The sequence below is a fragment of the Manacus vitellinus genome, unplaced genomic scaffold, assembly GCF_001715985.3.
Source record: "Manacus vitellinus isolate BGI_N305 unplaced genomic scaffold, ASM171598v3 scaffold_6_pilon, whole genome shotgun sequence".
In the NCBI taxonomy this organism is placed as follows: Eukaryota; Metazoa; Chordata; class Aves; order Passeriformes; family Pipridae; genus Manacus; species Manacus vitellinus.
In genome coordinates this window covers 28,179,197-28,192,033 of record NW_021940750.1, presented here as the reverse complement: position 1 = coordinate 28,192,033, position 12,837 = coordinate 28,179,197, and the positions used below count along the sequence as shown (strand labels likewise).

The following is a 12,837-nucleotide window of genomic DNA, read 5'->3' as shown; positions in this document are numbered from 1 at the left end:
TCTCAATGTATTGCATGCTTACACTTGACACAAAATAATTAAGGTAATAGCTCTTATTTTTCAGAAGTGATTGTTGCTTATGTGTTGTTTCCAGACATACTGCAACATTTTCAAAAACTTCGCCATAGACCAGGACTACAGTCCTCTATCTTGAAGTCCATAAACATGTCTTTGTTTTGTTTTTTTTTAATCTGGAAAAATAAGCAGACCTCTGGATTCCCTAAATTTCCTCTGGATTTCTACAGACCTAACTTAATCAGTTATCTAAATATCCTGCAAATCTGGTCCATTGTGACAAAGGAGTTGCACCAAAAATCATGTTACTGCAATTCCATACAACTGCAAGAATGAAGATGTATTGGAAAGATTAAAAGGATTTAACTATTTACTGGGTCCTAAGAAGAGACAGCCCTTCCTTCCACTACCTTATCTTTCTGTTTCTATCTAGAAGTTGCCTCTGCTTGTCCTGGCTCTGCTACTGACTGGACCTTTCATCAGCTCAGTCAGTCCAACACTCAACTGACTAACCTAACAGGAGACTAATTTACTTGAGGGAGAGGGTAGAAAAACTGAAGAGTTTTCTGATGGCTTAGTGAGTTTAATCAGCCTAGAAAAAGGCCCAAAAAGCAGTCCTCAAGGCAATGGAAGGGGTGGACACTGTGGGTAAGAAGCTGTAAGCTGCTCTACTGACTGAGGAAGCAATTTTAAATGCAGTAAATTCAGAGAGAAAAATTATTCATATAAAATAACAAAGAAGAGAAACTTCAAACTTAATATCTTGCTGCTCACAGACACTGTGGATACATTTTTATCACTAGAGTGCCCCTGCGAAGCTCAGCTTTGCCTGCTTTCAATCTGTATGGCATAAAGTACTTAGGTGAATTTAACTATGACTGTCTTGTACTGAGGACTGAAATTGTCCTCGGGGAACTCAACCCCCTAAGCTGGAAGATAGGAATGGGAAGCAGAATGAAATCCCCATAATCCAAAGGGAAATGGCCAGTGACCTGCTACACCACTTAGACACACACAAGTCCATGGGACCATTCGGAATCCACCTGAGGGTACTGAGGGAGCTGGTACAAGAAATATACGTGGCAGTATGCTCTGTTGTTCTTAGAGTCCACTGCCTTCTGATCAGAAACATTCCTGTGCCAGAGATGGTAACTTTGTGATTATAAACATTCAAAAAAATTTCTCATATGAATTCATATTACCATTTTTATACCCTCCATTTTAACTTTCACCATTTGCCACTACACATTTACACCACACTGTAGAAAGTCAGAATAATATCTCCCTAAGTTTGTTTTAAAACCATCAGCTAACAACTATGTCTAACCTCTAAACTTCACTCCACTGAAGACAGTGCATTCCTTTTGTAAAAGGAGTTAGAGAACAATCCAGAAAATACTTATGAAAAAATGAATTTTAATGCCAGCTAAGGGACTGCAAGTTGGTTCAAGTTTCTATTAAATTTTAATATTGTATCAATAGAGCTTTTAATTAAAATATTTGTTAAAAGCACTAAGCTACTTCAGATTATATACAAATTTAGTTTATTGTTTTAATAACTTAATGACATGAGACATGAATGTTAAGCTATATGCAAAAAATGGCTTAGTTTTTGATATCCTGCTGAGTTGAGATGTGGTAGTTACTAAAAGAGTGTCTATTTAAACAGTTCACTCAGTAGTACACAGTATGCAGTGAAGCTTACTGAACACACACATGTATGTGCAAATTATGCTTATGTAAATCTGTGCATTATTATTAGATGAAGTAGATACACTTTTACATAAGGTAAAACCTGTTATAACTTGTTAAGCTCACACCACTGAAGGAATTCCTTGAGTGTTTCACTTTACATGTAGTGACAGTGAAATGCATGGAAAATAATGGAGACTGAATTATACTCTCCCCTACACCCATGAATCTTTTCATCTATCGCTGGCTCCTCTGCCTCATTGTTCCCTTCACTCCCAAACCCTAAGGCTTTTGATCAGTCCCCAAACACTCAGACTGACCTGCTTCTGTGGTTTTCTAACACCATTCCCATACTCCCCTACACCTTTAATACTGATCATCCTGAAGGCTCTTTACTTTTTTATTCAAGTCCCATTATTTAAAAAAGTCATAAAACCTCTAACAATATTTCTTAATATATTATTTAAAGCTTTTTTTCCTGTACACTGCTACATATTCTTCATACCTCACATTTGCCACTGGATCGTGTGTAAGTTCAAGCACAGGTAGAAAGAAGTATTTACAGAAGAATGATTTTGAAAACAGTTCCATAATGAATTCACAAGTATCTAAAAACCGAAGTCTGTTCCAATAACTTTTTCCTTGGCCCAGTTCTGAAAAATAAAAATCCACAGATATTATCTATCAAGTTTTCAATGTCAGATAGAAAACATTTCACAGGTTGACCTTTGACTTGAAGATAACAAAGATGCACATCAAAAGGCATAACTTCTCAGCCTATCTCAACTCTTCCTTTTAGTGAAAAACTAACATTCTGAATTCAATGACCATTTCTGTCAGTGAGCACTTGAAAAAGCAAAAATAGCAACTGAACTAGCTACTGTGTTGAACAAAGACCTGTATGCCTTTCAAACCATGTCACAGGTATATCAAAATTACTACTAGCATTAAGGAATGCTAATGGTAACTGTTAAAACTTCTAACCTATCTTTAAAACACATAGCATACACCAAAAAGTCAAGGTGACTAATTGATTAATACATTAATTTCTGAGATTTATTCAGCACTTCTTATGCTGAAGCCTCGAGACAATTTTATTTCTACAGAGGAATTCTTCTTTGTATGTTGCTGCACCTACAGCTTAGCAATTCTGGGTACAAGAAGTAGGTTGGAGGGATCTTAGCATATTATCAATTTCCTACACTGCCTCTTTCCCAATCCCTTTACATTAGCTTCAGATACAGTCCTCACACATGCACAGTACATTTTGCCTGGTGATAGTATGAGCAACTGAATGTCTTCCAAGTGTAATCCCTCCAATGATGGAAGAAAATTACACTGAATAAATATAACTCTAAATAGATCTGCAGTCAAAACTAACTTGCATCTCCAAGCAATCAAGGAAAAATTATCTTACGTTCAATCAGTTTCTGAATAACCTCATGTCTCTGTTCTTGTTTGCGATTGTAACGCAAATAAATGCAGAGAGTTCGAGCAGCTGCTTTTTGGACTGGCAGGACATTCTTGAAAGAAATAAAGGGAACACAATTAAACCTATCTGAAAGAATATGACTAAAAACATATAAAAATTCTAGAAGTAAAAGAAAAAAGCTAAAAAGTAGCCTAACTTTATAGATTTCGAAATAATTCTCATAATGTCAGGGGAATAAGGAAGTTTGGCCAATTCATGAGACACTTCTTTATTCCTTCTGCCCAAGTTGTATATTCAACTATTTCATAAGCAACTTAAAGTATTCCATGTTTCATGGCACCTTCTGTATTGCAGGTGTCAGAAAATAAAACAACAGCTTTATTCCTGAATTAAGTCAGTAAAATTTCAGACTAGTAGCTCTAAATGACCATTTATTTTAGGAATACAGTGTTCTTTCATAAAGAACAAACTCAATGTAAAGAAATGTATGGAATCAGGATAAAGAAGGTATATCTCAGAGGAAAAAGTCTGCATTTAACTAGAAAAGAACTGATAATGAACACAATGAAAGGAAAAAAGGCTTGGGTAGGAGGCAAACCATGACAAACTGTCAGTCCAAATTTTGCTCCTCAGATGGCGGGAAGTTTTCAGAGCAAATTCAGACTTTAATTAAAAAAACATAGCTTGATAAACCATACACAACAAAAAACAGTACTTTAAGATCAACATAACATATAAAATATTACACATAGCAAATATCTGGTGGTCATTGCTTTAACTAGCATAAACAAAAAACAATGAGAACGTGACAGGTGGGCTCACATTTGTCAAAATGATTGTCAACATTCTGTGAAGGAAACGGTAATAAATCTGATCACTTGATATGATATGAGGGAGACATGCATATTTTTGTAGTAACTTCTCATGTGTTCTCCATTTTAAAGAAGTCGCTGCTCTCTGTTCTGCTGTTGTTAATGCAGGAATCAAGTCAGGAATGGACAGTAACTAGAAACAGAAATACAAACATTAATTTTACATTGTCTAGCTTTGTGTCATGTTACTATGCTTAAAAAGCACATCACAACAATTTAAGAAGGGAAGAGATTTTAAGGGGTCAATTAATTCTTCTGCTCAGACAGGATCAACTGTGACCATTTCCAGTAGATACTAGTCTAACTTGTTCTTAAAAAAAAGTAATGAAATTTAATGAAGGTTTAAGCAGTAAATTCCACTTTACTAGTCCAAAAGCTATTGCAGTACTTAACACATTTTCATCTCCAACCCCTTCTCCTGACAAAGTAAAACTAAACACTGTTCTCTTTGTAATACCCTTTTACAGATATGAAGACCCTTACACCAACTATCCTCAGTCTTCTCTTTCTCAAACCAAATTAAACCCATTTTTCTTCTATCCTCTTAATCTTTGAAGTTATTGTTTCACTTCCCTAGTTAATTTTAGTAGGAATTATACAGCTTTTCTCAGCAGGAGGCAAATAATTTATAGTAGCAAAGCTAAATTCTCTTTAGCACTAAGAAAAATGCAATAGATTGCCACACTTGACATTGCATTTGCTGTATGTCAGATGTATCTACAGTTGTAAACGTCTGACAAATTCAAATCTTAAACTACACTCCCAACTTCTGTTCATACAGAACAAGAAAATAAATTTATTCAGTTCTTGTACTGTAGCAATATCTGAATTTATCCATATGTTTAGGAAGTATGCTCAAAACAGCATCTTGAAGCAAGAAATTATCTTTTCCATCTAACAGGTGAGGAGCCATGGAATAAACCATCATCCAAAGCCATATGCGATTAAATTAGCAAAGTTGGGAGCTGAATACAGATCTCTTAAATCCTAATTCAATGCCTTTGCTTCAGGAAATAGATTTCCTTCTAGCAGAAGCTGTGTCTGAAAATGGCAACCATGGGCAGTTGACACATCAATATAAAAAGGATTTGAAATTCGGTGTTAGCTATCACTCCTTTAGCATGAAACCAAGTTTTGTTTTCACTGAACTGTTGTTAATCAGAAAAAAGAGCATGGATAAACTCTTCATTTTTATATTGAGTCTAATCTTTCAAAACCCTGGTTTTATTGTACAGTTTATAAAGTCACCAATCAGAAAAAAAAAAAAACCAACCAAAAAACAACAGAAGCTTCTTATTTCTCCAAAGCAGAAACGAATCATGAAAGCCATTTAATATCAAATGTGTCCAAACTTTGCTACTACCTTCATTTAGAAAGGAAATTTAAAAAAAAACACCATGAGAATACCCACCTTGCTTTCTGATCCATTGTTTTCTCCTCTGTTAGCCATTAGTTCAAGGATTTCAGGAAGGTGACCTACTAGGGCATCTAACACCTATTTAAAGAAAGGCTGCATGAAAGAGGTCTGTAAATTAACCCGAATCCATTTTTAATTCTCACCACCGTATCCCTGCTGACATCTCTTATGTTACTGCTCTCTCATGTTGAGAAAAAAAAAAAAAAAGGAGAAGCACTGGAGTTGCATTGATGAGGACTGAGATTTACAACTGGTATTTTAATATAGTAAGTAATATAAGTACTACAGGTCTCAGTTTTGGTTTATGTGATCAGACAATGTTTTCTAAACTATCCACAGCATACAGTATTTTAAAATGAAGATTAATCCTTGACAAAGATCGATATTTCAGCAGCAAAGAGCCACAACAAACAAAAACATGCTTTTTTATGTTTGTCAGCTGCATCTTAAAAGTCTTTTTTCCTGTGTTAAGAAAAAATGCAGTTGATAGAAAAAATAGAATACATAGCTTACATTAATAGACTAACCCTCCTTTCAAATGTTGTGAGACTTGAAGCTCGACTAGAAAAGTATGTAACTAAACATTCTTTGCAACAATTCATAACGGATATAAGATAAAGTTCAAAATATTTGATATTATTCATATAATAAACATTCAGGGATCAAAACAAGGAATTTTTCAAAATCACCAGCTGCTTCTAAGTCTCAACTTTCAGGTGTTCAACTTGAGAAATATTCTAATATGGGTCAGAATTTCGTAAATTGTAAGTAGATGTTCTATCAACAATTGTAATTTCCTTGAAAACATCTGACAAAAGATACTGAAAGGAAAAGGAGCACCTGAATACAGAACTCATTTTTCCATGCCATATGCAAAGATCCTCATAGAAAACAAAAAAGATCAAGTACTGGAGTAACTGGTAGAAGAGGAAATGGTGCTTTTTTTCTCAAACATAAATATTTTTCTTTTTTCAATCTAAAAAATCTCACTATGTTGACTGCAATATAGCTAAGTGATTCATTTATGCAGGTTGCCTTGGATCAAAACTCTTTCTGTAAATCTTGATCTTTGAACCACACACAACTTTCTTCATCTCCTTTTCTGCTGGAGAATGAAAATAAAACAAAGCAAAAACCTTGAATGCTATCACCTATTATTATAATATAGTATATTATAATATAGTATAATATAGTATCAAACCCAAAACTTTCCAGCATTTGCAAGGTAATAAATAATACAGCAATTAAAACTATTCAGAATTAATATTTTAAAAGCTAATAAATTCAGTGTGGGTCTACTAAATTCAAACACCTCCCTATTTTCCTCCTTTTTATTCACAGAAGGCTGTCATCTTTATACAGCATCTGTGAAACAAAAGTAAAAGCTGTTGATCATTTCAAATTGTTACTCTACTGTCTTACAGCAGAGTTATTAAACATGAAATAATCTGCCTCAATGTAACAAGGAAAAGGAAGTTCCAACAAAAATGTATTACCTCCAGTGACTCATCCTGTAAAAGCGTAACCAGTTCTTTATGTATTGTATACACATCAGAATTTAAAAGCTTAGCAACCTAAAAAATGACAGTAAGATAGCAAGGTGAAACATTCTTTAGTTTCATGGCAGAACAACACATATTTACTTTGCAGCAAGCATGAAGAAGGGATGCAGAAAAATTTGTTTAATATCAGCCTCCTAAAGTTGTGTGCTTTCCCACTGATCACATTAAAAATACACTTATACAAAGAATATGAGTCAAGAAACAGGTCTATTATCTAACTATGAAACATGCTTTTAGAATTAACTCTATTTCACATTTACCAGAAATGTTTAAGGCTGTACTGCAAGGCTAGAAAAATTCCTTATGGAATATTCAAACGTTGTACGTCATGCACCTCAGGAGAGTTAAAGTCAACCTGCCATATAATTCACAAAAGATTAAATGTAAAAATTGGCTTAGCCTGGATTTAGGTTTCCTCAACCTTTCCTTCTGAAGTTTTTACTCCTTACTTCTTTGGAGTTTTTGACTGTGACTCACAAGTCTCATGTAAATTTCTAAAAAACACTAACAGTCCATCTCCACACTGTTAAAAAGGTTTTATAGCAAACATAAGACAAACTTGAGAAATGAGATTTTTTGCCGTAAGGAATATTTAGATGATGATTTTTAATTTTTTTTTTTATTTACATAAGCCAAGTGAAAATAAAAGTTTACTTCCAATCAAGATGAAGCTTTAAGGAAATGGCTACAGTGACTTCATTTTTTTTTTTAAATAACCCACCTAGCAGTGAATGCCATAAACTACTCATTTTTGGCTGTCACGTGGTTGCCTAGTTATGTTGTTAAAATTAAATCAACGAGAACTAAACGTACATTCAGACCACAGTATAATTTTGCAGGTTTTTTTAAATGAGCTAAAATACTTTGCTTATATTCAGGCAGTACTTTAACAGTGTTATACATCTAACACAAAATATTATGTAGAATTAGATGTTAATTTTACAATTGCAACAATTATGTTGGATTATCATTCATTAAAAGAAGGTATCAACAGGTAACGAGAACTGGAAATCCATCCATTCTTACGATGGTGGAAATAAAGCCATTTGTGCCTCTACTAGTTTCTTAAATGTTTTCTGCAAACTGCTTGATTTACCAATTTCCCCAGCAACAAAATGGGATAAAAGCCAAGCTCAAGTACTGAAACACAAGGATTCTCAGTACAAGACTTTGAAAACCTTGAAGATCTCCCTGTATGGGTTTCTATATTCAGGCAATAGTATCTTAATTTCTGGAATTCACTCCATATAGCTAATATCACCTATGCATTTGTACATTTTTTAACTTTTATGAAAATAACTGAGTAGAATTTACATAAACTGAATGGAATTATAAGAGCATATATGCTTTTACATCTGCAAAAATTTCCAAGTATTTTCATATTAAATTGAGCATTTAACTTAAATATCCCTCACAGAAAACCAGCATACACCAGTAAAGTGTAAACTTAAAGAAGAAAACAAAATAAAATAAAAACACCAAAGTAGTAACAAAGAACCACTGTGGACTTACTTCAAAGAAGCTTATGGCCATAGTATATCTGACAGGAACTTCAGGGTCATGACAAAGGCAGAAGAATATAGAATATAGTTCTAAATGGAAGTTCTTTGGATCCACAAAAACAATCATGGCCTGTGGAAAGATAATGTCCTTTATTAACTATACAGCTGAAGGACTACACTACCAGAGATTATCAGATGAACTTGAGAGAAAACAGGTTGTTATTTTAAGTAGTAAGTGTGGAGTTTTTGATGGCCTTGTTAAAACACAGGCATCAGACAAAATCTGGAGTTGAAAACTAAACTGAATTTATATTATCTTCCAGACATGCTGCAGCCTTTTTTCTTACAACATAGACTAAAACCGTGAGATATAAAATCTTAGTTTTATAAATATTGTTAATGTTTCTGTACACTAGTGAAAGCTGCAACTGGTTACTTCAAAAACACAGAACATTTTAGCAAGCAACAAAGCAAGAATGTGAATTGCAACATGATTGTGTGTGTATATACCTTGGTTTTGCTCAAATAAGCACAGACTGCTTGTCTTTAAAAGGTGGAATAAAAATAGCTGTCTACTGGCTCTTGGTGCAAGCATATTTTATTTGAATACAAATGCAGAATGTCAAAACACAAAACAGATTTACAGAAACATGACTGGTATATTTAAAGACCTCACATAAAATTGAAAACACTTCCTGTACTCAGGCAGGAACATGACTAAAACATGAATCTAACCATTCAGATTCAATCTTCAACTCTCTGGAATGACAAGACACACAGTGAACACAAAACTGTAGCTTTGGGTCGTTTGAAACTGGGGACTGTTTCATAGCCATTTTCTTGAAGCCTTTGTGCTCAGAGTTTGGAGAAAATGTGTAGGAAACAACAAGAAAAAGTAACCTCTTAGAACAGCATTTGCTCAGTCAAAACTTGCCAATAACTTTCTGAGGCATTGCAAAGAGTAATCTTTCCAGGTAACTGTTTTGGACAAACTTATTAACTTGAACTGTGTAGGAGAGAGCTAGAGTCTAGATAACAATGAACAATTCGAGAATAACTTCTCTATCACTCATGCAGTCCTATTTAGTAAACTATATGCATGACACAAGTTATTTACCCTTAACTTAATGTTACTTACTGGGAAATTGTAAGCACAGTTCTTCCTCACTGAAATATACTTCTTTTCCTGTTCCAGAGTTTGAAGTTGTAGTTGATTATCATTGTGTCCATTCTCCTGCTGTAAACCCAGTGTGGAAAGTTTCTTATAAAATTCCAAAAACCGTAAGTGCTGTTCAGGAGTAAAAATGCCTCAAAAAAACAAAACAAAATGAAACAAAACAAAACAAAACAACAAACTTTCCTCATTACAAATGCTATTAATAATGTCCCCAAAACAAATCTCATTTAAAAATCTATCAAATATGTCAATTTTATCCCTTCTCCCACCATCTTGAGCCTAGCAGAGTATGATCAGTACACAAAGTACTCAGAACAAACTGGAATGCAACTATCAAGAAAAATGAAAAAATTACAAGTGCATTAGTAACAAGAGACTAATCAAGGACAGGCTCAATTTTCTGCTCAAGAGAGAGAAGAAAGCTATCAGTGATTGGTACCAAGAAGGCTGAAATGCTTAAAGCTTTTATTTTCTTTCTGAAATTTCACCAGTACCATCAATCTCCGTACAATTAATAACTGTGACAAAGATTCAAGATTTAAGTAGAGAAGGAACAGATCAGTGAATCCTTAAATATGAAAGATTTTCAAAATGTGCAGAGTCAGATGGGCTTCCTTCCAGCATTCACAAGTATTTAAGTACAGGCTGCTGAAAACTTAAATACGTCAAGTAACAGAACAGAAAAGGGCTGAAGTAGTACTGACATTTAATAGCTGGAGAGGGGAAGGACAAGCCATATCATTACAGATAAGCAGGTTACTTTCAATTTTTGAAAAAATTGAAAACACACACAAAAAAATTTGAAAAATCTACTTCTAAATACCAAAAAGAAAACGAAAAACCAGCAGTAGCCAACATGGCAAAAGGCAAATTTGGAAAAAGACAGCAAAGATCATGTTTTTCACAAGCAAAATAAGGGAATGGGAAGAAAAGATTAAGAACTACAAAGGCGCTCCAAAACTGCTTGGAAAAACAACTAAGAGAAAGTTACCCATAGATCACTGACAATATAGGCAACTGTATAAAGGTCTACCTAGTTCTGGTAGGTATTTCTGTTTATTTTTTGGATGTTGGGCTTATTCTGTATCTTGATAACAGTAACCAAGGACCGAGACCGCTTATTCTTCAGAACACAGAGTTTAAAAAGATCTTCAGGAACTGGACATAGGCCCTTATATAATTTCATTAGGACAGCAGTAAGGTACCACGTTTAGCCTGATCTGCATCACCTGCATAGGGCCAGGAAAGAGAAAGACTAACTAGCTGTTAGATTTATTAAAAAAACAAAAAAGGCAGTTTTTCATACTGAAAAATGTAAACAGCAATGCATCTTGCAAGATACATGAAGTAACCCTTTCACTTTGTTCAGCTGTCCCAAGGCATAACACTTCAAGAAAAACACAAACTTGCCAGACAGAGTTCAGAGGTGAAGAGAGATAGCAATTAAAGTCATTTAACCTACAGAAAAGAAGACTGGAAAGACATGATAAATACAGGATGAACTGTCCTAACTCTCTGTTTCTGGAAATAACAGTTTGACACTGTGGAACAGCCATTTCAAGTAATTTGTAGTGAAGCAATGGTCACTTTTGATCATGAATGATTATTTCAAATACTGTAAGAAAGATCAAAGGTTTTAAAGAGTCTAAGGGGAAATTATAATGTAAACCTATGATTATAATGTAAACCTATGATTCTCTGCTGTCCCCCCACATGTAAAATACGGTGGGCAGAATTATCAAGGAAAGATCTGTTGTGCTCAAGTGAAAATTTGAGCGTAAATTATGGGCACAAAAATTATGGGTGCAGATTTAGCCTCAGCTGCAGCTGGGAAATCCATATGCCATTAGGTCTCCTTTCTCCTCTGAAGTTCCTTATGGGCCACAGTCTGTACCGTGTTTTAAAAAGGAGATCAAGTGCACACACAAAATTAACATCATACGGTTTTCAAATGTCTCTATTTTCAAAAATTCAGTCATCCAAATCATAAGCTCCAGAACACCCAAATAAATCAGTCAAACCAGTAAACATAAACCACCATGTTTCCATCTCTGATCGTATGTAAAGAAAACAAAAACAACAACAAACAATAAGCAGATGATCACCCAAAGAGGAAATTTCCGAAATCTGGTATTTATGCAACATATGATGTCAAACTTTTACTTCCACATTTCCTTTACTAACTGCCATTTCACTGGATACACTCAAATCTGTATATTTTTCAAGGGGTTTAAATTCTCCAATATTCCCCCATTTTCAAGGTTTTTTAAAAAGAAATTAAATCATACCATATAATCCATTACACAGTTTCCCTAAATGGAAAGATAAAGAAACTAGGATAGATTCATCTGCTTTGAAGGATTTTTCACAGAATGATTTCACTAATGGGAGAACAGTTTGACTCCTGTCATCTGAAAAATAAAAGAAATTTTCAAAGTTATCCATTTGTCAACACTTATAAGTTCAGAGATGAACTTATGTAATTAGTTAAGAAATTTATGCATTTTCACTTATTTAAATAAAATAATTGCATTAAAATGTTCAAGTTTTAAAGGGATTAGGATTTTCTAATGCTATATCAATAACAAAATTCATCAAATAATTATGGCTGAACAAAGTAGAAGAAATATTTTGATATTGTGGGAAAGAAACCCTTGGACATAATTTTGGGTCATCTACTTTCAAAAATGTTCATTTTCTAGTTCAGCCACGAAAACAAAAACCACACAACCCAAATTTCTAGAAACACATTCCTTAAAAACCTGTAAATAACCCCTGATTGCTTTCTCTAAGCTTTTTACAATAGCTTAGAGCAGTAGTTAGAGCAATCAGGGGTGGGCGAGGAGGAGAGAAGACTGAGAAGTGTGAAGAGAAGCACAAACTTGACAGCATCAACCCAGAGGCTCAATTATTTGAAAATAAGCCTACTATTATACTTACTGATATAAACACTAACTGCAAAAAGTCCATTTATGGTATTCTCCCCAAAACTATCTTATTTTTTCTTTATCTACTACTTCATATGGTTTAAAATGCAACAACGTATTGTAGTAATTCATACCAACTTCCCACACAGTAAATATTTTTTGAGCTAACATTTTGTATTGTGTATTGATAGTATTAAATTAATTAAATTAATTAAATACAAGGAACCTAATATTCCTGTAA

The 12,837-nt window shown here is 34.0% G+C and overlaps 1 protein-coding gene across 4 annotated transcripts in view; it reads right to left on the bottom strand.

Moving 5' to 3' along the window:
• PPP4R4 (protein phosphatase 4 regulatory subunit 4) overlaps positions 1-12,837 on the bottom strand; it is a 67,041-nt gene that overhangs the window by 11,988 nt on the left and 42,216 nt on the right. For all 4 annotated transcript variants that reach the window (XM_018082680.2, XM_018082681.2, XM_018082682.2 and 1 more), the window contains 8 exons: positions 11,958-12,080; positions 9,631-9,800; positions 8,503-8,622; positions 6,925-7,002; positions 5,423-5,506; positions 3,962-4,144; positions 3,125-3,230; positions 2,213-2,360 (listed from right to left, as the gene is read on the bottom strand). In XM_018082680.2, coding sequence (XP_017938169.1) covers positions 2,213-2,360; positions 3,125-3,230; positions 3,962-4,144; positions 5,423-5,506; positions 6,925-7,002; positions 8,503-8,622; positions 9,631-9,800; positions 11,958-12,080 — 1,012 coding nt within the window. The remainder of the gene's footprint in view (positions 1-2,212; positions 2,361-3,124; positions 3,231-3,961; positions 4,145-5,422; positions 5,507-6,924; positions 7,003-8,502; positions 8,623-9,630; positions 9,801-11,957; positions 12,081-12,837) is intronic.